General features: G+C 45.6%; 1 protein-coding gene and 1 long non-coding RNA gene across 8 annotated transcripts in view; one reads left to right on the top strand and one right to left on the bottom strand.

Annotated features, from left to right (window-relative positions):
- The window catches only part of SLC20A2 (solute carrier family 20 member 2), a 93,375-nt gene that overhangs the window by 31,931 nt on the left and 33,541 nt on the right, over positions 1-27,903 (top strand). For 4 of the 7 annotated variants that reach the window (XM_074353367.1, XM_074353368.1, XM_074353365.1 and 1 more), the window contains one exon: positions 22,882-23,435. In XM_074353367.1, the coding sequence (XP_074209468.1) occupies positions 23,147-23,435 (289 nt within the window). In that variant the 5' untranslated portion in view covers positions 22,882-23,146. Of the gene's footprint in view, positions 1-22,337; positions 22,435-22,881; positions 23,436-27,903 lie in introns of all 7 variants that reach the window. The other 3 variants (XM_074353370.1, XM_074353366.1, XM_074353369.1) reach the window with 1 other exon arrangement.
- Positions 148-7,206, bottom strand: LOC123617593 (uncharacterized). Its single transcript, XR_006725766.2, has 3 exons — positions 7,075-7,206; positions 3,557-3,633; positions 148-537 (listed from the first exon to the last, which is right to left on the bottom strand). It is a non-coding gene; the product is annotated as an uncharacterized LOC123617593 (long non-coding RNA).

The raw sequence follows: 27,903 nt of genomic DNA, 5'->3' as shown, positions 1-27,903 counted from the left end.
GCTGGCCGGGCTGGGTCTCCATCATCTGTGGGCCTGGAGGAAGGCATTACCCTCAGATGCCATTTTCCGTTTGGAAAGCTTTATTTAAAGACCTCTTTGTTATGATGTATTGTCTGATTTTAAATCCTAACGACCCGAGGTGCCAACAATGAAAGGAAATGTTTCAGTGGTACATTTAGTAGGAAAAGAATGTAAGAGGGAAAAATAGAACTGAGTTCTTGGGCTATTTTTAGAAAGAAACTTAAAAAAAAAAACTTAAGTTTTTTTTATTGAACAGAAGAGAAATTTGCAGTCCAGATTCATTGAAATGATACCAGAAAAGTCTGTCATGTCATCTTCAGCAGTAAAAGAGACTTTTGTTCCAGTATACTCTTCAGAATGTATACTTTTAGCCAAAGAAAGTAACGTTCTTATTCTTGCTTTTCATTGTTAATAAGGCACCATCGGAACCTCAGTGGAGTGCTCTTAAAGGCACACTGCAGTCGGATATTAGATAATTTTCAAGCTATTTTTCATCTGCTCAATTGTAGTTTAGTCCTGCAAAAAAAAAAAAAAAAAAGAAAAGAAAAAAGCTGTTCAAGATTAATTCAGCTTTTAATTTAACAGATAGTAGTTTCCAAAGATGTATTTCCTATGAGGGAGCTTGCATTCTTTTAGGAGGAGCTGCTAAAATGCTCATAAACACATTTGGGGTGTTTGTTTCCATGATTTATGTGCTGTGAGAGAGCGAGATAGGCGAGGAGCTCGCTTCCATTATGTCAGTGTGAGTGTCAGTGTCAGAATTTCTCATGTTTGCTGCTCTGCCCTGCCTGCTGTTCACCCCGTGTACCTGCTGAAGTGACACTGGTTAGGAGAAGAGGCTCTGTGGACTAGTTGTGACCTTGGCCTTGACAGATCCCAGTGAGCTCAGCCCCAAGTCACCAAGCTGGGGGTGGTGTCCAGATGCTGAGAAACACAGGCAGCTGTGTGGCTGCACCTCCCGTCCCCAAATCCCTCCCCCCCCCGCATTTCACCAAGTGTGTCTCATCCTCCAGCCCTGCGGAAGCTGCTTTCACTGGCCACCCGCCCTCTCGTCCTCGTCCTCCCCCTCTTAAAATAGAGCCCAGAGGCTCTGATGGAGCAACTCCTGATTGCAGTAGATTTATTTGACTGTTCCTTCATCCCTGGAGAATAGCCTTCGGCTCCAAAGCTTTGTGGGGTTTTCAGGGAAGCAGAGGGGAACCTGTTCTCTGGGTCCCCCTCATCCACCTGCAGAATTTACTAGGTAACTGCATCCCTCGACGGGTATCTGGTTTGGAGAAGCTCTGTCATCACCTCTCTAGAATGATCTCTTTTATTATTTAACTGAAGTGCCATCAGTTACAGTGTGTCGATTTGCGGTGTACAGCACAATGTCCCAGTCATGCATATACACGCGTATAGAATGATCTTTTTCAAGAGGAAATTTTGTCGGAATAGGATTTGTGATACTGAGTTTCAGCTGTTTTCTCTGAAATGAAGGGAGGGAGTGGGGAACAGCTCAGTGGTAGAACATTTGCTTAGCATGCATGAGGTCCTGGGTTCAATCCCCAGTACCTCCATTAAAAATTTAAAAAATGAACCTAATTACCTCCCCTCCCCCCCAAAAAAAAGTTAGCAAAAAATAAATAAGGGGGGAGGGTATAGCCCAGTGCTAGAGGGCATACTTAGCATGCGTGAGGTCCTGGGTTCAATCTATTTAAACCTCCATTTAAAAAAAAAATTGAAAGAAAGGGAGCGGTGGGTAGAGGGGTGTCCTCTGCTCTGCCCGTCTTTGCCCAAGTAGCGGTAGTAGGACCTGCCCCTCGGTGGGGGTGCGGATTGCTCCTGGAAATGCTAGCACTGCTGTTATTATTTAGCATGTATTAAGCGCCCCCAGAACACATCACACAATGCACAAAAGAAAGCATAGTTCTTACTCTCCAAGAACCCACGTGCTCCAATTAGGCAGTCCACAGAGCCTGTGCCCCGACAGACACATGAAGTAAGCTGTTAGAGCAAAGAATGTGAGAAGGAAGAAAAGACAAACAAGATGGGGTGGGGAGGGTCAGGGTCGCCCCCGGGCCAGCTTTCAGTTCATCTGGGATTCAGGCGGCTGGTGGTGCCACTGGGCACTACTTCCCAGCCACTTCCAGCAGCCGGGGGGGGGGGGGGGGTGAGGGAGAAGGCGGCCCCCGGCCCCAGTTCTCTGTGATGACTCCCAGAAAGGGAGGAGACTCAGTGGTTTCACCTGCACCTAGAACTTTTATTCCACAGAAAAGGAAACTTGATAGCGTATAAAAGCCAGTAAGTAGGGGCGTGAGGAGGGTAGAGCGCATGCTTCGCATGCATGAGGTCCTGGGTTCAACCCCCAGTCCCTCCATTAAAAATAAACAAATAAAAAATAAATTTTAAAAAAATGAGCAAAGGTTAAAAAAAAATGGGATGACAGAACCAAAGACAAAGATCTTAAAAAAAAAAAGCCAATAAATGGAAGAAGTATCTTTCTCCACAGAGTGATACTGGGTTAGAAATCTGAATTTGGGTTCCAGATTTTCTCTGCCTTGTAAACTGATAACGCGATTGAGCAAGTCACTTAACCCTGCTCTGGTTTGGGACGTTGAGTCAACTGTTAAATTAGAGAAGGGCTTTGAGCTGCTCAGAAGAAAGGCATCACGAAGGTCCCCTAAACATCCCCGCAGCTCATAAAGCAGTCAGCAGGATGTGAATCAGAGCTGAAAGGCAGGCTCGGGTATTGGAGGTGAATAAACAGGATTCTGTATGCATCTGTGAGTCATTCTCCCTTTATACTCAGCCTCATCCCACCTCTGGCAAAGGATCTGGGTCTAGTTCACAGCTCCACGACGAAGAGACTTGGAGAGAGCGTCCCAGAGAACCTCAAAAATGATTAAAGGGTTGAAAAATAATGCCCATAATAAGATGTTAGGGAACTTCTGTTATTTAGCCTGGAGGGAAAAAAACTGACCAGGGGACTCTTGAATTGCTACTCAAGTATCTGTGCACCACGGTACCGGGGCACGGGGGCTGGTCTGTTGAGGATGTCAGGTTCCGTGAGAGCCGTGGTCCTCACAGTGCTGCCCCACTTACCCTCTGCATCAGCACCACCTGGGAGTTCGGGAGAAGTGCACCCACGACCCCTTGATTCAGAAACGATGGGGGTGGGGCCCAGGAGCCTCTGTTTTAACTAGCCCCCCAGTGATGTGTATGCGTGCTGAAGTTTGAGGACCACGAGACCAGATACAAAGATAACATGGGGGGTTCGGGTACCGGAAAATGTAAACTCTTTCCCTGGAGTCATCTAAAAGGGGGCTCATATTTGTTTGCAGTGTTTTCAATATCCTGTCTGAAGCCAGGAGTTAAATGACCTCTCAGAGCCCCTTCTAGCCCTGACTGTGCTCTGGATTTCCTCTGTCACTTAGGGAAAATTAATCGTTAACCAGGAAAAATTTGCGGTAAACTTTTCTGAACTCAGTTAAGACAGTGCCCATTTCAACGGAGGACCAAATGAGATGTGGTGATGGTAGTAATACTGTGTTACCAGATGCATCCTCCTTTGCTTCATCCCAGTGTTTTTGAGTAGACTCTCTCCTCCCCGTGTGACTTGTCAGCATCCACCTGAAGGGAAATTGAGGCGGAGGTTAAAGTGAGGAGCCTTTGATGGTAGGTAGCCCACGATGCTCTCATGTCCCAGACGGCTGCCTGGATCGGCCCCCCTGCTCGCAGAGCCCGTCTCAGAAGAAGGGTGGCTGTAAGGAAAGTTTGACCCCACCCCATTTCCCCCCTCTGTCACTTCCAGGGGAGAGGTGGGTCAGCGGGCTACCGAACCACCTGCAGGAGTACCGTCCCTCTTGGCTGCCGTGGCGGATCCTTCTGACACCGTGGAGGCTGGGGCATTAGGGGACCTGAGTGTATTGCGTTGGTGGGTCTCCCCGAGAGGCAGAGGACGGGATACACCTAGTAGGCACTTGATACAAATAAACAGTTACTGATTCAGTTGAAATGTTCAAGGCCACGGGAGCTCTGCCCTCGCCCGCATAATTAACGATCTCGAGTCAGGAAGTTGGCAGTTCCCACCCTCCCCAGTCCAACCAGTCCAAATACTTACTCCTGAATGTCCTTCTTCTCACCACCACCACCCCTATTTTGTGCATAATAGAAATGCATCGTAATTTAGTTGTCTTTGCCCTTTTGTATAGTGTTTTTTTCCTTTGTGCATTTGCTTGAAGGAATCGTCTTGGGTCGAAAACACAAACTACCGGGAGGGTGTCTGTTTGTTATACTTCGTAGAGCGTTTAGTACAATGAAAGCTTTCTGTGATCTGAAGGAAGGAGGGGTTCTCTGAGGACATGCTTTGCCTGCGCTGCCTAGAAAGTGTCACCCAAGGATCACACTGCTCTCTCCAGAGAGGACGTGCCCTGCCTTGGCCAGGGCGCTTGGGCCCTGATGGTTCAACCCTGAGAATTGGGATGAATAGAACCCCTTGGCTTTTCTAGCTGGAGTTAATTACGCATTTGCAGAGCATTAAAAATCCCTGCAAGCGAGGGCAGCCTGGCTCAGACTCCAGTCTGCCTTGTAATGGGAGATGGAGGGATAAAGGTGGCAAGTGTATATCCTGAGTTTTCAGACCTTGTTACGGTGGAAAACACTGACCTCTCAGACCTGAAGCCACAGGCACGATTATTTTCTACATCTGCACCTACGTGCAGAGTAGGTGTCTCCCCAGTCCCAAGGGCAGGGATAGCTGACGTTTAACACCCTGGATTCGTCCCTGAATATCAAATATTGTCTTGAAAATTCATGAACTCTCAGTAACGATCTATCCAGTGTTAGAAAACTCCCAAGTGGCTGGTTAATTTGGTTCTTCAGGGGAGCAGGCAAAAGGCTGTTTTCCTTTCTATACCAAGAGAAATTACTCAACAGTCATTCTGTTGGTATTCCACCCTGGCAAAAATCATCTTGTTTCTAGAATCAGTTGTATCCAGTCTGCAGATGTGTCATTAAAAGTGAGCAAGCGGCTTGGGATTAACTTTGTCTCATTGTAGTTGTTCAGAAAATTGAGCTGCTTCAAAAGGAGAGAAAAAAAACTCCTTTGCTTATTATTAGACTACACACGAATTACTAATCTAATCATTCAATCAAATATCCCCAGAAACAACCTAGTAAGGCGCTAGTTAAATAACTTATGGTGTTACCATATAGTGCGACACCCTGCAGCCGTTTGAAATGTTGATGTCAGATCTGTAGTGAGTAAAACCAGCAGGTTACAAAATACACGTGTATCACCGCGTTTTTTAAATGGAAGACATTTTTTTAAATGGCTTAATGGTTTTAATTCCTTTTTTAAAAGGAAAGGCTGTATATATATTATATATATATAATATTATATATTATTATGTATATATATTATATATATATAATATTATATATTATTATATATATATATATAAAAGGAACACTGTGCACCAAGTGTAAATAATAGTTATGAGATGAGCGCATGTGTACCATTTTCCCTTTGCTTTTGGCCACCTGCATTTTAGATTTTTTTCTTCCATGAGCATGTATTACTTTATGGAATAATGAAAAACCTTCCTTTCAGAAGAGAACTACTGTAATCCATGTTTATTTTCGACTTCCATGTTTTATTTAATTCACCACTGGCCTCTCCGTGGCTTCCATCAGTCATGCCTACCCCAGCAGATAAAATCAGTCCACCAAAAAGTGCCCAGAAACAATGGTTGTTTTGCACTGGTGGGGTAGGAGCGTTTTGCCCTGGCTTACTTTCTGCTTTTCCGTATTTGCAGAAAATTTTTTAAAATATATTGTATTTATTTATTTTATTTTGGGGAGAGGTGATTAGGTTTGTTTATTTTAGTGTTTGTTTATTTAATGGAGGGACTGGGGATTGAACCCATGACTCCGTGTGCCAAGCATGCGCTCTACCACTGAGCTGTACCCTCCCCCTCTCCCCCTTGTATTTATCTAAATTTTTATCTGCACGCATATTATTTTTACAGTGGAAAAATTCAGCTTGTCTTCCAGGCAGAGACATGAGATCTCGGCTCTTAGGGAGAGACCCGCCCAGACTGATGCGTCACAGTTACTGATGAAAGTTCGTTCTGTGACTTCTGCAGGGTGGAAGGTATTCAGCAAGGGGCTGCTGTCCCTGCCTGGGGCTCTGCAAATTCCACAGAGTCTTAACGTGAGTCTCCAGTGGGCCAGGATCTCAGGTTAAGTGTTATCTGGAGAGCAAAGGTGGAGAGCAAGGGAATCCAGCATTTTTTTTTTTTTTCATTTTTGAGTCATGAACATAGTACCTCTAGTGTTACAATTACCCAGGTAAGTGTTGTAAGGGGCCGTCATTCCAGATCTTAGCTGTAGGGTAGTGAGCGGTGGCGCCCGATGCCCTGGGCCTCAGGTGAGACTCGGGGGGACAGCAGTGAGGGGTGATGGTGGTGGCCGAGCTAGGATGCCCACAGCACCGCTCCGAGTGGTGTCAGCGTGGGACTCACCCGTGCTTAGTGAGGTGATGGCCCCCTCGGTCATTCCTGCCAGATGCTGCCCGCATGTCCTTGCGGCCTTAATCAGGAGGCTCTTCTGGGGAACTGTTCTGGTACTGGTGGCAGTTGATTTCAGAAAATCTTGAGCAGAAACAGTAGGCCTCGCTTGCACCCCCTTTGTATGGCAACATAAGAGAGTAAGCACTTATGATGGTTATTTAAAGGGTCTCTCTTTGAAGCCTGACCCTCGGCCTCAGCTCCAGTGAGTGGACCAGGTTTACCTGGGGACAGAGGTCTGGATTGAGAGTCAGTTGAATCCACTTTCCGTAGGACCGATACCTTGAACTTAATTTAAAGCCAAAGTGCCTTGAAAAACCAGAAGGAATCTAGTTTCTCGTGCAACCTACAACCACATTTTGGCCTAGCCTTTGGTCCAGAACCTTTGTTACTCATAAAGAGCGTTTCCTGGAATCCTTGGAACTGAGAAAGCTGGTTTTTCAAGTCTCCTTCTTACCATTTGCATCCTTACTGGAGCGCCCTTCCCCTCATCCTCACCTACCTTTCTTCGTCTCGTCTCTGTCCTGCGATCCTGTGGTAGGAACGATCGCGTCCTCCTTCTCGGCACTTTTGCCTCCCCAAGGAAGTACAGACACACCCCACATGGTGTCTTCAGTGTCTCTGGGAGGGGAGGGTGGAGGGGCGGTGGGTGGACCATTTAATGGTCAGATACTTGGTGGATGGAATCCTGTTCCACACAAGGTTTGTGGTGGCCTCATCAGCACATCGTGGCTGCCAAGCACCTGCAGCCTGCGTGAGTCACAGATCTCTCCCGCACATAGTGGGAACACAACTCTGTATCAAGATGCAGTAAGTGGGTGGTTACAGCTTAATTGATGCAAAGCTTTGCAAGGGGAGTGGCTCGAAGGAAAAGGAAGAACATCTGTTAAAAGGGGTAAAGCAGGTAAAAATATTTCCTGAGACTCTAGGCTATGTTACAAAAGGCAGAAAACTAGTGGCTGTTGAGGGGAAGGGTGGCTTTTGTAAGAGAAAGAGGAGCATGAATTGTGGCTTAAAATTTTGGATTGAGTTCATTTTCTTCCTTTTGCTGTTTTTGTTTGTTTGTTCATTTGTTTTTGTTATGTTTTGTTTGTTTTTGCCTTTGCTCCAAAGACTAAAAGCAAAAGTGAGAGTGTGAATGTACTCAACAGAGTGAAGTGGTTGGTTATGGTTGGTTCCTTTTTTTTTTAATATATATATATTTTTATTGAAGTCTAGTCAGTTTACAGTGTCTCAATTTCTGATGTACAGCACAATGCTTCAGTCATACATGAACATACATATATTCTTTTTCATGTTCTTTTTCACCGTAAGTTACTACAAGACATCGAATATATCCCTGTGCTGTACAATATAAACTTGTTGTTCATTTATTTTAAAAGAGCGAGGTGGTTGGGAGTTTTCAGTGAGCACGTCTGTTCTTATGAATGTTTTAAGAAGGAAGAGTGATTGCTCTCACCCTGACCTGAGATTGAAGTGGCGGCTGGAGCGGGAAGAGAGAGTGGCTGGGACATCCTGTCACTTCGTGCCTCAGCCTGCTGTGCAGAGTTGAGCATCCCTGGGGACCTGGCAGGTAGCACGTCCAGCCTCACACCTCCTTCTGTCAGGCCTGATTTTTGCCATCTCTGCTTTTGTTCACATTTGTTTGGTTTTTTTGCCCCTGATCTTGAAGTCATAGTGTCTTCAGGCTCTGTGAGACTTGTCAGTACCAGTTTAGTAAATCCAGAATTTTTACTAGAAGAAAACTGACTTGAGGTCTAATCCAGAAGAGACGTCTTTGATCAAGTGTAAAAGGGTAACGTTCTCATCCTATTAAGTATTAAGAGTGATACGATCTTTAAGTTTAATTTGTATTGTGTTCTGAGAAGAAATGACCCACCAGTAAGCAGTAGTATAATAAGAAAGATTTTGTTTTCTGTCTCCCCATTAAATATCAAGTTGTGAACTTCGAAGAACTCAAATGATCAAATTGGAACCAGCTATGTAAGAGGAATATATAGGTGTTAGCGGCATCTTAAAAGGCAAATTCAGTCATGTAAAAATTTATATGGAGTAAAATTCACTTTTTCTGGTGTACGTTTTATGAGTTTTTACACATGCTCAGGGTTTTATGACCACCAGCACAGACAGGATGTAGAATAATTCCAACTCGCCAAAGATTGCTGCCTTTTGGGATTCAGACCTCCCCTCCAGCCCTTGCTCTCTGAACTGTGAAAGTGGTCTCTAAGCCCCACACATTGTGGTAAAGGGTGAAAATCTAACTAAGGGGGTGCTTAAGAACAACCTTTGACCTGTAAGTGGCTTATGCTGCCCCACGGGTGAACCCTAGCAAGCCAGGCTAAAATACAAAAACAAAGGGAGATATTTGAGCAGGCCATCGACAGCTGTTCGCTGTAGGGAAAATAGACTTCACAGAATTAGTTCAGCCAAGTAAACAAACAGCCAAACAACATCAGACCTCTGGTGGGCTGGGGGGTACCAGTGACCAGAGTTGCCACAATGTATTATCTAAAATGTCCATTTTTCAACAAAAATTATGAGACATGTTAGGGAAAGTGTGACACACAGGAGAAATAAGCAGAGAGTAGAGACTGCTTTTGAGGAGGTCCATTTATAGAACTTAGCGGACAGAAACTTCAAAGTAGCTATTAGTTTATTATTTCAATTCAAGAACTAAAAGAAGCCATTCTTAAAGAATGAAAGAAGGTTCGGTGGCAGTGACTCATCACATAGAGACTATCCTTAAAGGGATAGAAATGATAAAAAGAATCAAGTGTGGATATGACACCAAAAGCAAAAGCAATAAAAGTAAAAATAGATAAATTGGACTATGTCAAAATTAAAGCCTTCTGTACATCGAAGGACACGAAGTCAATAGAGTGAAAAAGCAACCTACAGAATGGGAGAGAGTATTTGTAAATCATTTATCTGATAAGGGGTTAGTATCCAGAATATAAATACATAAAGAACTCCTATGATTTGAACAACAACAACAACAGCAAATAACCTGATTGAAAAAACAGGGACAGGACTTGAATAGACATTTCTCCAAAGCAGATGTACAAATGACCAGCAAGCATGTGAGAAGATGCTCACCATCACTGATCATTAGAGAAATGAAAATCTAAACCACAGTGAGATACCACCTCATACCCATTAGGATGGCTACTGTTAAAAATAAGTAGAAATAGAAATAGAATGTTGAAGATAGAAAACACATTGGTAAGGATGCGGAGAACTTGGAACTCTGTGCACTGTTGGTGGGGATGTAAAAAGGTGCAGCTGCTGTACAAAATAGTATAGCGGTCCTTCAAAAGATTAAAAACAGAATTATCAGATGACCCACCAATTCCATTTCTGGATCTATTCCTAGAAGAATTGAAAGCTGGGGCTTGAAGAGATATTTGTACACCCATTTTAATAGTATTGCCCACAATAGCCAATAAGTAGAAGCAACCCAAATGTCCATCAGCAGACAAATGGATAAACAAAATGTGGTCTGTATGTACAGTGGAATATTACTCACCCTAAAAAACAGAAGGAAATTCTGACACATGCTACAACATGGATTAACCTTGAGGACATTATGCTGAGTGAAATGAGCCAGTCACAAAAGGAAAAATACTTTGTGATTTCACTTGTATGATGTACTTAGAGTAGTCAGTTTCATAGAGACAGAAGGTAGAATGGTGGTTGCCAGGGAGAATGGGAAATTATTGTTTAATGGGTACAGAGTTTCAGTTTTGTAAGACGGAAAGTTCTGTAGGTGGGTGGTTGCGATGTTTGCACAGCAATGTGAATGTACTTAATGTCATTGAAAATGTTTTTTAAAAATAGAAATTTTGGAGTTGAAAAGTACAGTAACCAAAATGAAAAACTCATTTGAGTGATCAGAAGAACGAATCAGCAAACTTGAATATAGAACAATAGAGATTATGCAGTCTGAAGAACAGAAAGGAAAAAAGATGAATGTAAACAGAACCTCAGAAAAATAGAGGCCACTATTAACTGTACCAATGGGAATACCAGAAGTAGAAGAGAGAGAGAAAGAGGCAGAAAAAAATCATTCAAAGAAGTAATGGCTGACAGTTTCCCAAATTTGATGCAAAACACTAATCTCCGCACCCTAAATGCGTAACAAATGCCAATTAGGATAAACACACAGAGAGCCACACCCAGATGTATTGTAGTCAAAATTTTGAAAGACAAAGAGAAAATCGGAAAGCAGCAAGGGAGAAGTGACTCATTAAGTATAAAGGAACCCCAGTAAGACTGACAGCTGGCATCTCATCAGGAGAGAGGAGGCCAGCAGGCAGTGAAGAGACGACTCTAACACGGAGAGCTGAGAGAATCCTGCGTCCTGTAAAGCTATCTTTGAAATAAAAGCATTCCCAAGTAAATAAAAAGAGAAAGTCCACTGCTAGCAGATCTGCCTTACAAGAAATACTTAAAGAAATTCATTAGGCTGATAGGAAGTGACATTAGACAGTAATTTGAATACACACACGCGCACACACACACACGCGCACGCACACACAGCGCTCCAGTAAAGGTAATTAAGTAGGTAATGATAAAAGGCAGCCTAATTACAAGTTTCTTTTTCTTTCTTCTCTTAACTGATTTCAAACATCACTAAAGAACAGCTTCTATCCAGTTGCCTTCTCGTTATTATAAGAAAGCTCTTTATGTTCATATTAAAGCATCCTCGCCAGCTCCAGGTTTTCTGACGGAAACACTGAAGCAAAGGGAGCCAGTGACTTCCCCGGGAGAGTTGGTCTTAATCGCGCGTAAGGAGTTAAGTGCCAGGAGCACTCTCAGAGCTGGGAAGTCAGTGTCAAAGAAATCTTATAAACTGTCTTCTCGCTCTCATTTTTTTTAAACTTCTATTTTCATGGTTCTTTGAAGGTGATGTCAAGCAAATGCTTACGGTTTCTTAATTTAGTAAAAAAAAATTTAATTTCAGTAGTCACAGTGGGAGATATTTGTCACCCAATGTACCAGCCAGGTGGACAATTTCTGGATGTACTGCCTTGTTTAGACTGTCTACACTGCCGTTTAGCACGTTGTTGGTGGAACTGAATCAAGTCTGCAGACTTCTGATGGGGCCCTTCAGGGACTTGAATAGACTTCGCTGCATCGCAGAGAGCCAAAGTCCAACCAAGTCGATTTAATAATCACTTGTCCTCTCTTGCTTCTGCTGCCGAAGAGCGAGTGCTTAAAAAGGATGAGAACAAGAAAGATGAGGCTGTAAGCTGAGCATGGAAAACAGCTAAGATAATAATCTCCATCTATCAACTCTTCTGTTTCCATTACTGTTCCATTAATAGAAATAATATGGAGCGGTATCAGGAATCAAGGTTTTTATAAGCATCATTCACATTTTTATCAAGCTTCCACTATAAATCGGAACAACATTAGCAGATAAATATGTAAGAACCAAGATGTCTATTTATATACATAGTTCCATTTTAAACCGTGGCGGAAGGGAAAGTATGTCTCTAAAATAGCCCCTGGAACTTGGCCAGACAGCTCAACGCTTCAGGGCACAGACCTGGAGCCAGTGATGCTGGGTTTGCCATTTAACAGAGGTGATGTTAAGTGATTCGCTCGTGAAAACGAATCTATTTTTGGTTGTGAGTGAAGAAAAGTTACCTAGGCTGCTTGGACGGAATCTGTCTATAGGGTATACAGAAAGGGGGAAATATTTAGAAGCCATTTCTGCCTTCGAGTGGGGACAAGTGTTTAAAGCACAGCTCTTCTTGTCCCTTACTTGCAAGGAGTATTCTTCTTAAACACCCGGCAAGGTGGTAATAATCTGCTTTTCAGATCTCTGCTGCCCAGGTCATTCTGCATTTTCCAATGGAAACTCCTTTCAGTTACAACTTTTTTTTTCCTCCTGACTGAGGTTAGTTTTTCTTATGACATTAAAAGACCGCTGTATCTTCAAATTAGGTAAAGAGTGGCTGATAATATATTTCCTTATAGTAACCTTTTCGTGGAATCATTTGACTTCTCAATTTAAAATGGAAACAGTAAATACACGCTTTCTTGTTGTGACCTGTGGTGCAGGCGTTCAGATGCCATGGAGTGTCTCCAAGGACACAGCAGGTGCCCCTCGAGAGGCAGAAGGCTTTAAAAAAATCTCTCAGTGTTTAAAAAATATGTTTAGTGTCAGTCCTGTAGGATGGTCTCAGTCTTCCCTTCTTCAGGCCAGATCATCCTAACTCCTTCAACTTTATCTCATTTTTATTAATTCTGCTTTATTTCTTTATCCTTTTAAAATATATTTCCTTACTAGATTTACGTAATGCCTTCCCAGAGGGCCAGAGGCTGTTTGAAAACAACTAAGTAATACACATGCTCTGTGAGCCAAGAAGAAATTTAAATGTCAGAATGACAAAAATGCGGGACGGAGAATGAATACATCAGGAGTGAGGTCGGGTCCAGGAAGGCTGAGCCTACGGGGTCTGCGTGGAATCTGTAGATACAGGACCAGAATAAGTTTGTTCACTTTCCAGAAATTCACGAAGGCCATTGATGGCACGGCTTGCGAAAGCGTCAGAAGTTTCCACCCCCCTCTCCCCACAGGACAATCCTGTGGTTCATAGTTCCAGGCTACCCTGCCTCTTCCCGGCCCTGTGGTCTCCGGTGGACATAGAATAATGGAGTTGGAAGGAACTTGACGGCATCGTCTGACCTTGAAAACTTCCCGGGATGCAGGCTCTGCCGCACTCTTAGTAATCCAGTCTCTTCATCACCCTGCCCTCCTTCCCACTGTCTCTGCCTCTCCATCCCCGGCCGAGCTGAGCCTCCAGGAGCGGGAGCCGGTGATGTCAGCCAGGGCGTCACTTCGGGTGCCTTTCATCCGAGTACCTCCCACGTAGCACGTGGACAATCCTAACCCGGACTCTCAAGTATGACAGTCACATCTTCAGGTGACCAGAATCGGAACAGGTGACCTCTAAAGTCCCTTCAAGCTCTAATGTTCTATGATTCGCTAGTTCTGTGAACCAAAACAGGATGAAAGAATTCATCATAGGTTGTCAACATTAACCTCAAGTTTGGTGAAGCACTCGGACCATCAAACTAGGACATTTTCTTATTCTTGGGTGAAGTTTGGTTCTCACAGTCAACTCTCCGGTGAAGCGAAAGGAAGATGAAGGAGGAATCCAGAGAAGGTGCAGGTGTGACTGAGGAGGGATCCTGCACACGGAAGCCCCAAACCATGCAGAGACCTCTCCACCGAGGGCTCAGAAAGGGGCAGGCTTCAAAGTCAAAAGCAGAGATAAGATAAAGGAAACAGAAACTTTTCACACCCGAAGTTGTAGCTCGTAAGGAAGAAGGAAGTGTCTGTGAGGCCTGGGTTGAAAACAAACAGATCATGTGAAATTCATTTTGTTTACTGGAAAAACTAAGCATATTTTGGTAGTACATTCCTCACTTAAAAAAAGAAAGTAATATGAAAACAAATATATGTATGTATGTGCATGACTGGGACACTGTGCTGTACACCAGAAATTGACACATTGTAACTGATGGTACTTCAATTAAAAAAATTAAAAAATAAAAAAGTAAGAATGATAATCTCACAGAAAGATGGGCAAAAGAAATAAACAACATTTTAAAAAATGCCTCTTAAGTACATGAAAAAAAGAATAAGTACTTTGTAGTGTTATAAACGTTTTTTTCTGTGATAAATGTAGTGATGGCTCCTGGGAGAAGATTTTGATGTAAAGGAAAGTTAGCGAGAGTCCTGCTTGCCTTGGGCAGCGTTTCTTTAGTCCTGCTGCAGGGTTGAGATCATATGGCCCAGGCCCTGTTCTGTACTGATTTTCCACTAGCATTATTGCTATGTTCCAACGTTGTGTGAAAACTCTCAAGTGACACCCTTTTAGTGACTGCATAATATTTCATCTTTTGAAATCGCCAGCACTTCGTCCGCCGTACTCCTGTCTGGGGACAGTTCGGTGGTTTCCTCTTTTTTATGATCAGAATAAATGACACTGTCATAAACACCTTTGAACATGAGCATTTGTTCGCGTTTCAAAAACTCTGCTTCTTTTCTTGAGCTTCTGAGATGGATATCGCAAAGACCACCCATGCCCAGCCTGAGTCCTGGTTCAAGGTAGAGAGCCGGGGTGGCCATGCCTCTGGCCCAGCCTGGCGTGTGTACAAGCCCCGTTTCCCATGGGAAGGTAAATGCTGTCGCTTAGAACCTCTGCATCATTTCTAACTGTGCTTCTGGGAGATCGCAGTCAGGCCTGATGGGAGAGTTTGGGATCGAAGTTGCAGACAAGGTGACACTTTTATTGTCTCACACTCTCATTCACTTTAGTTGAAGCTGTGGTACAATGAAGTGTCCACGTGCCCAGATGTTATCTCCAGGCGGTGACTTTCCGCAGAAAAGACGTTCAGCTGAGATGCGTGTGTTGGCCCCAACCCTGAATGCTGGTGGACCGCCACCACCCCCTGGGTCCCATGGGACTGGCAGACGCTGGTCTCCATGGAAAGACTGGCTGTTCTTTCTCCTGGAAGAACCAAGTGCCTGCCCGGCTTCAAGGGCGCTCAGCAGGCTGTCCCGGCAGCAGGCCTTCCTCTCGCATCTCTGGCCTCAGAAGAGCTGTGTCTGAGTCCCTTTCTGTGGGGCTCCCCATGTGCAGGGCAGCCCCCCTCCTCGAACTGGTCTGTATTTGCTCTTTGCTTCGAGAAGCGTTACTTTACACAGGGGGCGGCAGCCTGTCCCTGAGCCCTTGCTTGGCCGGTTGCACTGGTGGGCGTTACTGTGTCTGAGGGCCCTGGTCCCTCTTTCCTTCAATAAGGGAGCTTCTTTCTTTAACTATTTAACTTTTACACCTTGTCCTAGGGGACTCGGAGGCGGGGGGGGGGGTGGGGACAGGGTGGCTGTGCGGGAAGGGAAGACCTCCAAGGCGACCAGTCTTGTGTTTTCTTCCCCCTTTGGCTCTGTTGAGGTGTAATTGACAAATAAAACGGTGAGATATTTACAGTGTACACAGTGATGATTTGATACATGTACACACGGCGAAAGGATTCCTCTTACCTAGTTAATTAATACATCCATCACTCCACGTATTTATATACATGGAAAAAATCAAGTATGGATTGATCATAGTATTAGAAATAACACATGTTATATATATGTGTATTTACATGGACGTGTTATTTCCTAATCAGGTTTGCTGAGGCATGATTTATATATATTCAGGCCCACCCCCTGCAGGTGTACAGTTTCAGGGATTTTGATGTGCACATGTAGCGGCATAGCCGCCACCAGACTCAAGGCAGAGCACAGAAAGTGTCCCGTGCAGACGTGTGTGTCTTCATTTCTCTTGGGTAAGAGGTCTCGGGGACGGGACTGCTGGCTCGTGTGGCAGACACATGCTTCACTTCAAAAGATACCCCCAAACCGTTTCTTCAAAGTGGCTTTACCATTTTGTGTGATTTTTATTTTTTCCTTTCCTTAGCACCGTTTAGAGTTCCCTTTTCTCGGCCTCTTCCCCTCCCTCCAGCCCTCAGGGAAGTCCCTGCGCCTTGCAGTGTATGTCGGTCCTCAGCCGAAGACCAGGCCAGGGCTGGTGCTTCGAGGAAAAAGAGCAGGACCAGAGGGAGGCGGGGGCGCGAGAGCGAGAAAGATCCTTCCGGAAGGATTTTGGAACCTCATGCTGGTTTCCTTCCTATGGTGATAGCATGACCTCAGGCTGCTTGAGGCCAGCTGCGGTTTCCCAAAACACTTTGCATTTGTTAGATCTGATCCTGACATTAATTCTGAGAAGTACGTGTGTTATCTCTGCCCCCACCCCTTTTCAGATGATGAAACAGGACGTCCCCGCGGTCACATGGCTGGTCAGTAGCAGAGGCAGGCTTAGGCCTCCGGTGTCCTGACCACAGCCCGGGGCTTTACCTGCTAGCGTGGGCCTTCGCACCACCACGCGGGTACCCTTCCTCCCACGTCCAGGCGAGGCATTTACGCCACTTGCCCAGGGCTGTGTAGCTGGTAGCCGGCTGGCCTGGCGTGGACCCAGGGCCCCCAGCTGGTCCTGTGCTCTCTCCCCTTCTCCCAGCGGGAGAAACAGATGCTCCTCTTAACAGCAGAGAGGAAAGGACACATGAGGCTGAGCGCGTGATAGCAGGCGTCCTTTGCCACTTCTGTTCCGGTTTGCGTGGCTCACCCAGCACATCTTCCCTCGTTGTTACCGGCTCTGTGCGCGTGCCCGGTCCCCCGTGAGCCCACCTGCTCCTCCTGCCTCCGTGACCTGCATCCTTTGCCCCCGTGTTCCAGGCCGGGCCTCACCTTCTGCCTCTCCCCTCCTCGTCCCCTCTGCCCCTCCCTCCTTCCTGCCTCTGCCCTGCCAGAATCCTCTTTGCCTTCCTCCAGGTGCCTCTGCTCCCAGGACTGCTTTGTTTATTGGTTTAAAAAAAAAAAAAAAAGTCATTTAAAGCTAGTTGAGGCAGTTTTCAGACCTGTTCTGGTCATATTTCTGCTTTTTATCACCAGGGTGAAAATCAAAACTCAACTTTTCTAACCTAAATATACTCTGACTTTCAAAACTATTTTTGAAAATTGAAGAATGTACAGGCAGTGTTTTGGGGGGCTATTCAAGAACGAGTTTGCTAACAGAAACTCCTTACAACAAGATCTCCATCCTGAGCGTTGAAGGGAGAAAAAAAAGCCCCTCCTGTATTATTCTGCAAATAGTAAGATTCCAAAAGTGAATCTTCCAATTTGTTTTTAAGGTTACCAGGAGAAAGCTAGTGGTTTTAACGTCTGTGCAGTCAGGCTCCCCGCAGGTCGCAGAGGGGCATTGGATTTGACATCGCGCCCCTGACGGGGTACCTGTGTGCCCATGTGTCCACGTGGTCAAGTGTCAGTATTCAGATCCAGCCCCAGCTTCCAGGAGAGTGCATTTCACATTTTCAGAGAATGGGTGTGAGGCACCCTGGGCCTTAGGGATGTGCTGGAAAATTCCTTAAGCATCCCCGGCCCCCCCAATCGTGGGGGACCTGTCTCCTTCCCCTCACGTGTCATGGGGAGAGCCTGGCCCGGGTGTAGTCCACAAACCTCAGGGAAGTGACCCCCCTCATCGGCCAGAAGCAACAGAGTGAAGATCTCCTGGTCTCTGCTTGTGAGTGCGTTCAGCTACAGTGGATGTAAGAAGCTATTCATTATGACTCAGCTCATGTCCGTAAATAGGATAAACTTCATCAAGTAGGACCTTGCCCTACTTAAATTGTTTCCCAGCGGACCCAGGACAGGAGACATTTGATAGATTTATTGAATTCCTTCTACCTCCCAGCCACAGGACAAGGACTGCAAAGTTGTTGGGTGATATGCGAGGCTGGCTTCCTCAGTATCCTTCCGGATGAGAGGCGTTTTTTTTGTTTTTAAAGCAGAATTTGAAATCAACACGTGCATTGATGAAAATAGGTGTAAACGTCATCTTTGGGGTTCTTCTTTGAGTGCATATGAGCTTCTGAACAGCCCACAGTCCACTGTGGACCTGGTTGTCTGGGGCCAGTAGCGCCAACTGAGGGGATGCTGAGGGGAGAGGCGTGTTGACCGCGGGGCTGGAGCAGACGTCCCGCAGTGTGTTTGCTGGGAGGGTCAGGGGTCTCCGCCGATGTCACCTTGGCAGCATTTCAGAGCAGGACCCTCCCACCCAAATGTCTTTTTGCATAAATATCCATGGAGTGCTGCAACCCTGCAACATTCCTGCTTTTCAACAGCACACATATCCGACTGGAAATATTCAGAGAATGTGTATGTTCACTCTTCTCTACCATTCCGATTTCTGGGGTGGGTAAGAGGGTATTAAGGGTGAAGCAGGACAAGGTGCCAAGATGGTGGAGTAGAGAGACTCCCAGCTCACCCTTTCCCACAAATACACCAAGAATTACATCTACAAACCCATTGCATCGCACAGAGCACCTGCTGACCTCTGGCAAAATGTCCCTCGCCTGCAAATACAGGAGGATTCTCACAAAATCCAATAAACAGCAAGTTCATACTGTAGAGCACAGGGAACTATATTCAATATCTTGTAGTAACTTATGCTGGAAAAGAATATGAAAGCAAATATATGTATGTTCATTTATGACTGAAGCATTGCGCTGTGCACTGGAGATTGACACAACATTGTAAACTGACTAGACTTTGATAAAATATATATATATATACAAAAATATACATATATATACACACACACACACAAATATATATATATATATATATATATACGAAAAAAAGAAAAGAGTGAAGCAGATGCTTGTAGAGGAAGCTGAAGAGAGAGAATCGATAATGAGGATTGGTAATCGATAATCGATCATGAACACCACACGTTTGGGAGACAGAACTTCAGAAACCCCTCAGTATCTCTCGCAATAATCCGCAACTCCCTAAGCTCTCCGTGCCTCAAGTGCAAGAGGCCAGCGGCATCTGAAAGTGGGAGAATGTCTTATGGCCTTCAGTCCTGGGCATCGCAGCCACGTGGGGAAGAGGGGGGAAGAGCTCAGACTCTTGTTCCCACCCCTCCTTCACCTTCACGGTCTGACCTTTCTCAAAAACATCCTGTGGTGGGGAGTTAGAAAGAACACGGTGCTAGTGGGAGAGTCTAAAGGCGTTGGCCCTTGTTAAGGAAGAGAAGAGGCGCTTGCCAGTGATGCTGTCCCACTTCGGACCCTCCACCTCTAGCTGTGTGATTCCTGTGAACTCACAGACATTCATTCTTTCTATTAACGGCCTTCAATGTCACTTCTAGGGGTCCTCATCCCAATATTAAGTAAAAATTTACCTGTGGCTTTTTTGTTTGTTTGTTTCAGTTTCTTCAGATTTCAGTTTTCACATTTAAATCTTTCATTTATCTTGGTGTGAGGTAGGGATCGAACTTCTTTTCTTCCTTCCAGAGAGTTAGCAGCTCGCAAGTTGTCCCAACATCCTTTACTGAACAAGTCACATTTCCCCACGGACGTGACCCCCTGCCTTCAGAATCCTCCTTTTGGACACCAGCACTCTGAGGTGTCATCGTGGTCAGGTCTCAGCCGCTCTGGTTTGGGGCCGGGTTCTTGCCCAGTGACCATCTTGGCCTTGTGCGCGGTGGTCCTCGGCCTGCCAGGGGCTGGGTTTCAGCAGATCTTTTTCTTTGCCGCCAAGTGTGTAGTTATTTAAGTGCTTTGTTTTTACTTTGCTCATGTTTGATAAAAATGAATGGACTGGGGAGAAAATCAAGTTGTTGGTACTTGAAGTAAAAACCAGGCCAGGTAAATATCACACAAGATGGAAGTCATTTGGTCTCAAAAAAGTGACAAGCCCTTCTCCTCAACCAGGTGCTTGTTGGACTGGTTGGCAGAGGGTTGGAATATGAAGGAGAAAACATAGGCGTGATTGTGGAAACAAGTTATCTAAGGCCATCTAAGTAGGAGAGGGGAGCCCTGGTCTGAAATGGTGCCAGAGGTATCAGAGACGATGAAAACGCTCTCCAAGCAAAGCTGGGCCGAGGGCATCACAGTGGTGCTCCTGTGAGTGACCTCCGTGTGCACCGTGCCCAGAAGGGACACGAGGTCAGACCCCCCCCAACCCCCGCCACCCACAAACAAAACCAAATGCAGCGCAAAAGGGAAAAGACAGCCTACTCAGTGATTTTGCAGCCCAGTCACAGGTCCGTCACCAGCTCTCCTCTCTCAGCCCCGGTTTACAAAGCAGCACCGCGTCCCGTTGGCTTCGGTCCCTGAAACTCCTCTTTCCATCACTTCCCTTTGTCACCCTAGGCCCAGGACACCCCATCTGTGCCGGGGCCACGCAGTGGCCTTGTGGCTCGTCTCCCCACATCACTGGTGCTCTCGTGACGCCGTGACAGGCGCCTCCTGCCTCAGTAGCACCGAGGGCAGCGTGTAGTCTGACATGTGTGTTTCTGGTGAGGGTCTGGTTCCCCCCCTGGACGGTGGGCTCCGCCCCCTGCGCAGGGCCACGCCCACCTTCACTCAGGTGTCCTGACTGGCGCGGAGGAGGCTCTCGGCAGGTAACTGAGAGATCCGTTGGCAACCTACCCTGACAGGCGGGGGTGCATCTAGAATTTTTTTACCTTTCAAGGTAGATGTTATTGTTCCCACATGCTTTTACTTTGTACTGTCATTTTCAGATTCAGTGTGCCCACCGTGTTAGTAAAACTTTAACTCTCTCAGTGGAACATTGTCTTTTGCCTTTAAGGTGATCTTTTCAAGTATCTCCCTTGGGACCTAAATTTCCAGAATCACATGGGCTGCAACTCTTAGGGTCTGTCAGTTTCTGTTTCTTTGTAGCCCACAGCACTGCCTCCCCTCCCCTGCCGTTCCAAGAACGTGCAGTCACTACATTTTAGTTGACTGTTAAGAAGAATTAACAATCTTTTAACAGAGTAAAAAGTTTTAAAAGTAAAAAAGATTTAAAAGCAAAAAAGATTTAAAAGTAGAAAAGATATAAAAGTAAAAAAGATTTAAAAGTAAAAGATTTAAAAGTAAAAATATTTTAAAGTTACAAAGATTTAAAAGAAAGATCGTTAAAAGAAAAGATGGTCCTTAATATGTATGGACTTATTTATTATATTTTTTTAATTGAAGTCTAGTCAGTTACAGTGTGTCAGTTTCTGGTGTACAGCATCATGTCCCAGCCATGTATATATATATATATTAGATATTGTTTTAATTTGAAAAGCACATCACCGCAGTTTTTGGAGGAAAGGAAAAAGTGGCTGATAACGCTACTCAGACTCGACCCCTGTGGTGCTGTTAGTACATTCCCTTTGGGGCCCTTGTATACACCTTTTAACGTTGCCATAATCACACGCACGTAAAATTTTCTGTCCTGCTTTTTTTTCCCTCTAAACAACCTTAATCTTGGTTGATCATCACGTTGTGTATGACATGGTCTGGGAGCCTGATTATTCAGTTCAGTTCAGTAAGCATTTATAGGCACCGTCCCCTAGGCCTAGAGCCGCTCCACGGACGTGGCACCCCAACTGTATAATGCTAGGACCATAGTTGCAAAGCTTGTAGTGACATTTTTACTTCACAGATGTGTTCATTTTGTGACGTTTTCTCTCCATCCCACAAGGAGCAGTAGGCAAGAGTTTTCTTTGTTTAATAGCTTCTTTCTTCATTTATTCAGCAATTTTGTTAGGGCTTACCACGTGCCAGGCATGGTTCTGTGTCCTGGAGACACGGCAGTGAAGCCAGCAAAGTCCCGGGGAGAGGAGGAAGGGAGGGAGGGGGTGAGGGAATGAATGAATGAGGTGATGAGCTGTGAAGACAAAAGGTAGAGTGAGCGGGAGGGCGGGGGGCTGGGGGAGGGCCTGCTCTTTGACCGGGTAAGGGAGGGCCGCTCCGGTGGTGACCTCTGGGCGGAGACCAGTGCTGAGTGGGCGGTGAGCTGTGCGCAGTCAGGGAGGCTGTTTCTGGCTGAGGGACCAGTGGGTAGAAGGTGCCTGAGGGGAGCCTGCTTGGTGTTTTCAGGGGATAATGAGGAGCCGGTGAGGAAGGGGTGGGTAGGAGCTGAGGTCAGTGAGCCAGGTGGAGGGGGGTCCGGAGGAGGTCTTGCAGGGACTCTGAGGTCTTGGGGGGCCCTGAGGAGATCTTGGGCCCTGAGGGGATCTTGGAGGGGAGCCTCACAGGCCATGGTAAGGCCTCTGGCTCTCCCCCTGAGTGAGGCGGGCAGCAGTGGGGTGGGGACGTGCTCTGGCAGGATGGCCTCTGCTCCAGCTCTCCCCGTTCCTTCCCCAGCTTGTCCCCTGCTGGGCGAGTGACCTCATGCTAGAACCCCGGGATTTGCTTCCAGACACACGCACGATGCGCTCACGACGTGAATGTAAACACGCAGGTAGACGGTTTGCCGCACCCCATGGGGTAGTCACTGCTACAAGAAATGAGGCACCTTCCACAGATGTGAGGAACTCTGATAAAGCTCTGAATTTCTCATTTCTTCATCTTTGGCTCCTCTGAGGCCATGTTTTCTTTCTGAAAATAATGTCCACATGTATTTTTCAAATTGCATAGAATCGTATCCTATTAAGACTTCCGGTCAGTCTGTAATTACAAAGCGTGCTTCCGCCTCTGATGTTCTGGAAGCCAGCTTTTTTTGGGGGGGGGGCGGGTGGAGGGGGAGTTAACCCAATTATAATCTTCCTTGAGTTGCTTTATGGTCACGTCTGCCACAAGCCAGAGTCAGATCCCATTAGTGGTTTCAAAACACTTATTTTTGACAAAACAAACTGTTGTCACAGGTTCCTCAGGGTAATTGATGTCTTTTGTCTTCTTTCTGTTGCAGGAGGAGACCTCACAGCTTTCCCAGATCGGGAGGAAAAATATGGAATGTGTTTTACCGCTGACTGAACACAACCCAATGAACTGTCCTGACAGTAGTTGGAAAACCAGCAGTTAGCAGTTCGTGCGGATCCAACACTGTCCAGCACTTTCCAGAGCAAACTCACTGTTTACAAGAACTCTCGGCCTTTACGACGTTCAGAACCTCAAGCTTTGTTTATTTAAAATTTTTCCCGCAAGAGACAAGTACCCAGAACCCACTGTTCAAAATGGCCATGGATGAGTATTTGTGGATGGTCATTTTGGGTTTTATCATTGCTTTTATCTTGGCATTTTCTGTTGGTGCAAACGATGTTGCCAATTCATTTGGTACCGCTGTGGGCTCGGGCGTGGTGACCTTGAGGCAGGCCTGCATCCTGGCTTCAATATTTGAAACCACTGGCTCAGTGTTACTGGGGGCCAAAGTCGGAGAGACCATCCGGAAAGGCATCATTGACGTGAACTTGTACAATGATACCGTGGAAACACTGATGGCCGGGGAGGTCAGCGCCATGGTCGGTGAGTCGCACCACCCTTCACACATGTGGGAGATGTGGCCGCAGCCCCTCTTCCCTACCAGGCTTTTGCCACCTCCATGAATGTCATTTCATTTTACTTTAATTTTTTTTTCATTGAAGTGTAGTTGGTTGACAATGCTAGTTTCAGGTGTACAGCAAAGTGATGCAGTTACACATACACATACATATATTTTTTTTCAGATTCTTTTTCCATTATAGGTTATTACAAGAAATTGAATGTAGTTCCCTGTGCTCTACAGTAGGTCCTTGTTGTTTATCTCTTTTATGTACGGTAAAGTGTCATGAATGTCATTTTAACTTGGACTTTTCAAACACTAGCTTGATGTTTCTTACTTACTGTGTCTTCTTTTTGCTTTCTGTAGTTTAATTCGATTACAGTTTTGTCAGTGTCCAACTATCAAGTACCCATTTAGTTTCTCGAATTTGTAGCAGACTTGGCTGTTAAAACAGATTTTGGCCAAGTCGGTGCTTTTCTAAAGTACAGAAAAAGAGATTTGTAGCCTAGCTTTTGTGTTTGAAAGTTGTTTGAAAGTTATGGAAGAAGTAACATGTCCGAGTGAATACGTTCGAAAGGTTTACCTAGGAGATTTCCTTCAGGTTTATTTGCATTTTTTCATAGATTTTCATCAGTTAGGATGCAGTGTGTTGAAAACTTGGGTGCCAGAAACGGTATTTTATTAACTTGACTTTTGTATTCTCAGTGTGAATGCGAGAGCAGTTACCAAATGAATCTTAAGTGCTTATGTTTCAAGAAATTCTGCTCTTCATCATTTGTCATCCTTTTGTCGGCCTTTGTTTTGATTCTCTGATTCCACCTCTGGGAGCTGCCCTCGTCCTTTTTGTTTGGTTTCCAGCCAGAAGACTGTGTGTCACCTGTTTACAGTAGGACCTTTTACTGGTAGCGTCAGGTTGTCTGGATGGAGGAGGAGTGTGGAGGGCAGCGAGCTACATTAATACGCAGATCGCCTGGTCAGACATGGTCCCTCCACCTCCCAGGTGACCACGACTTGCAGGGCCAGGTACACCCCCAACACTTGAGCTGGAAGGAAGATCGAGGCCACTGGGCCTTAGGTGCAGCTGACAGGACTCCTCTCTGCATGCCTCCAGGTGGAGGTGACGCCCAGCAGACAGCAGGTGTGCACAGGGAGCGGGCGGGGAGCCGGGAGTCCTGCCACCTCTGCATCCAGCAGGGCACCTGCTTTTGCAGGGAGAGTCCCATAGTAGGAGGCGGGATGCTGGTGGGCCAGGAGCACAGCTGCACCCCACGGGCCCCCGGTGACTTAGCAGCCGCTAGCACTTCTTTAGCGCCTGCAGTTGCAGACCATTTCCCTCGCTTTGCGTGGCCCGCCATCTTTCTGTTCCCAGCAGGTGAGTTTGAAGTTGTTGAGGCCTTTGATTGGAAGCAGACGGATGTACTAAGTAAGGTATTAAATACTAGTAGGCCCAGTAGGCTGGTTGTATGTGCTTAGGAGTTCCTATTACTCAGCTCAGCATTTTACGTTTTAAAGATATAAGGCTCATGCTTGCTTTAATTAATAATTATGTTAATATTTTATAGACATAACATGTATGCAACACATATAATACACATAATATATAAAATTATACACTGTGATATATAATATAATACATATTTAATATATAAAATTATATAATATGTAAATGATGTAATATAAAGTAGTATATAATTATATATAATATAATATAAAATTAACTTAAAATAATTTAATACAACAGCTATTGTAATGATTGACTTTTACTCCCCTTCACAGAACATACATTTCTTGTCATCGTCAGATACAATGGAAATTTCTCTTAGAAAAATAACAGTTATTTTGTTAAATTCACCCTTGGCAGTCATGATTGATCTCTAAGACATAATCATATCAAGCAGGAATTAAGATCTTTCCAGGCAGGATGATGTGGACAAGATACGTTGAAAGCAGAGGAGAAATACCATAGGGTATCACTCATGTGGACTCTACAAACAAAACAAAAAAAGGACACTATGAACTCAGCTACAAAACAGAAACAGACTCATGGACATAGTAAACAATCTTATGGTTACCAGGGAAAGGGGGTGGGAAGGGCTAAATTTGGGAATTTGAGATTTACTAATGTTAGCCACTATGTATAAAAATTAAAAACAAAATATATTATTAGATTAAAGTTACTAGATTAAAATTTATTTAGAGTTTTTTTAAGTTTCTTCTGTATAGCACAGGGAACTATATGTTCAATATCTTGTAATAACCTTTAATGAAAAAAATACGAAAACAAAAAAAAAGAAGAGGAGAAATAAAAACACTGATAAAGTTCAGTCCCAGCAGAGGCTACTCCTTGCGTTGGATGAAAGCTTTAAGGAGGGTGGTGCTTATTAAGGAGATATTCGTGCGGCTGCACCGAGGCCCTGGGTGGACGGAGGGGCCCTGGGGGCTGAGCTCCACGTCACCGCTCGCTTTCCGTGTGGACAGCGTGACTCGTCCAGGTTTTTGGTTTTCCCACCCCTGGCCTTTGTCTCTGTACTCAAGAGGATGAAGAACACTGACCTCAACTAGAATTTAGGTTAACCAAAGCAATTTGGGGTTTGGTTGAATAACTCAGTTTTGTTTGCTTTGGGGTTTTTTGTTGTTGCTTTTTTTTTTTTGTGGTGTGTGGGTGGGTTGTGGGTAGATGGCTCTCAAAGCCTATTTTGTTGGGAATTTCTAGATTTTTTTTAATTGGGTTCCTTGCAGATGGGAGCTCTGTAATTTTAAGATGGTGGTATGATTACTATTGGCCAAAACCAAGGTGATTCTGTTCCGATGCCTGAGTTCTCCCAATCTTCCTCTTTTAAAGTCGACATCCTTTTCTTTCCCTCCTCTCACCAGCCCCTCCCTCGTATTTTCACTCTGTTCTATTTTTTTTCCTTCTCTTTTTCGCTTATAAACTTCGCCTCAAGCCCGTGGGTCTCTGTGCTCTCTGGTGGAGCTGTGGTGGCAGGAAGGTGGTTGGGCAGAAGGAATGTTCATGCCAGCTAACCTTCCTGAATGAGGTATCTCTGGGATAACAAGGTATCTCCGCCCTAAGGCAGCCGTCAGTCCATTTAGTATGAAACCACCAGAAATCTACTGAGAATCTCAGACTCTTCACCTTCTCAAGGAAACACCCATAGCAGCATGAGCAAGCCATCGCCTTGAACCACCTCGGCAGTGCTGAGTCCTCTCCCCATGCCCCCCACCGCCCCGCCCCGAGCTCACTCGCACCTGCCCATCTGCCCCTTTTTCATCCTGCAGGAGCCTGGGGCCTCAGAGACGTCTGCCCATCTTAACTCCTACTTTCCCCGGGGTTTCTCTTGCAGCCTTATCCTGTATGCAGGACATCATTCTCTTAGCTTAAACTGCGTCTTGTCCCCACTGTTTTTCTTAGTGTTAATGTAATCGTGTTTACCTTCAGAAATGCCAGAGGTCAAGGAGGCATCTCGCCCCCCTCGCTTTGCTGGTCGCCCCCCTCCCCCCTCCCTCTCTTGGGCAGCCCCATCCCCCCTACCTTTCCTTACAAACCTCCTGCTCCGGGACATCTGTTAGAAATCAGCCAGAGAGAGGGGAACGGCTTTCAGGAGGGAAAATCTCGTGGTCAGAATTCACGTGGGTGGGTTTATCCCCTTCTCTTAACACTGCTATGTTATTTTCATTTTTTTAAGAATGTAAATCATAAAGTTTGCTTAAGTTATGGTTCTGTGCTGTGAACCGTGCTCCAAACTCTGGCTTTATTTTTAAAACAACCTGTCCCTGAGGAGCCCAGGGCTTAGATGTCCAGGCTTAGAGGCCTGTCCACGGGGGAGCCGGGTGCTGCCACAGACCTGTCACCAGCTTGGTGCACGAGGCTGGCCCTTCCCCTCCCAGCACACGTTTCAGGGATAGACACAGGGCCACAGCCTGCCTCGGCTCAAAGGTCAGTGGGCCCGGCGCTCGTGGGGCAGCTGTCAGCCTCGCTCCACCAACTGGGACCTGCACGGCCTCTGATGATCCTCTGTGGCGCAGATATTTCTGGAGAAAATGCCAGCCAGGGGTCTGTTGGAAAGTGCTGCGGCTGCCAGGCAACCAGATTTCCAGAATTAACATTTGGGATTAATAACGTGCCCTGCTTACCAGCCAGACCCTTTGTCCCCCCGAGAGCTGCGGGAGCTTTTTCCACAACTGTTTCTGAAAGTGATCTCGCCCCAGCTGACGCTTTTAATACTCACTGCAGAACTTGATCTGCTGGTGGAAATAGCCCAAGTGAACTGTAGCCTAGAAAAAACACGAAGCCTGGAAACGGCGGTGAAATTGAGGTCAAAGGACACAGAGCCAGGACCCAGGGATCCTCTTAGCTCCTGAGAAGGGGACGGCTGGAGGGAGCAGGCAAAGAAAAGGCCCAGCGTGGGGTTAAACGTGCTCCTTCTCACAGGAGAGGCAGACATACGAAAA

The sequence above is a fragment of the Camelus bactrianus genome, chromosome 26, assembly GCF_048773025.1.
Source record: "Camelus bactrianus isolate YW-2024 breed Bactrian camel chromosome 26, ASM4877302v1, whole genome shotgun sequence".
Taxonomy (NCBI): Eukaryota; Metazoa; Chordata; class Mammalia; order Artiodactyla; family Camelidae; genus Camelus; species Camelus bactrianus.
Note: the sequence above shows the minus strand (reverse complement) of the source record. Positions and strands in the feature narration are given on the sequence as shown.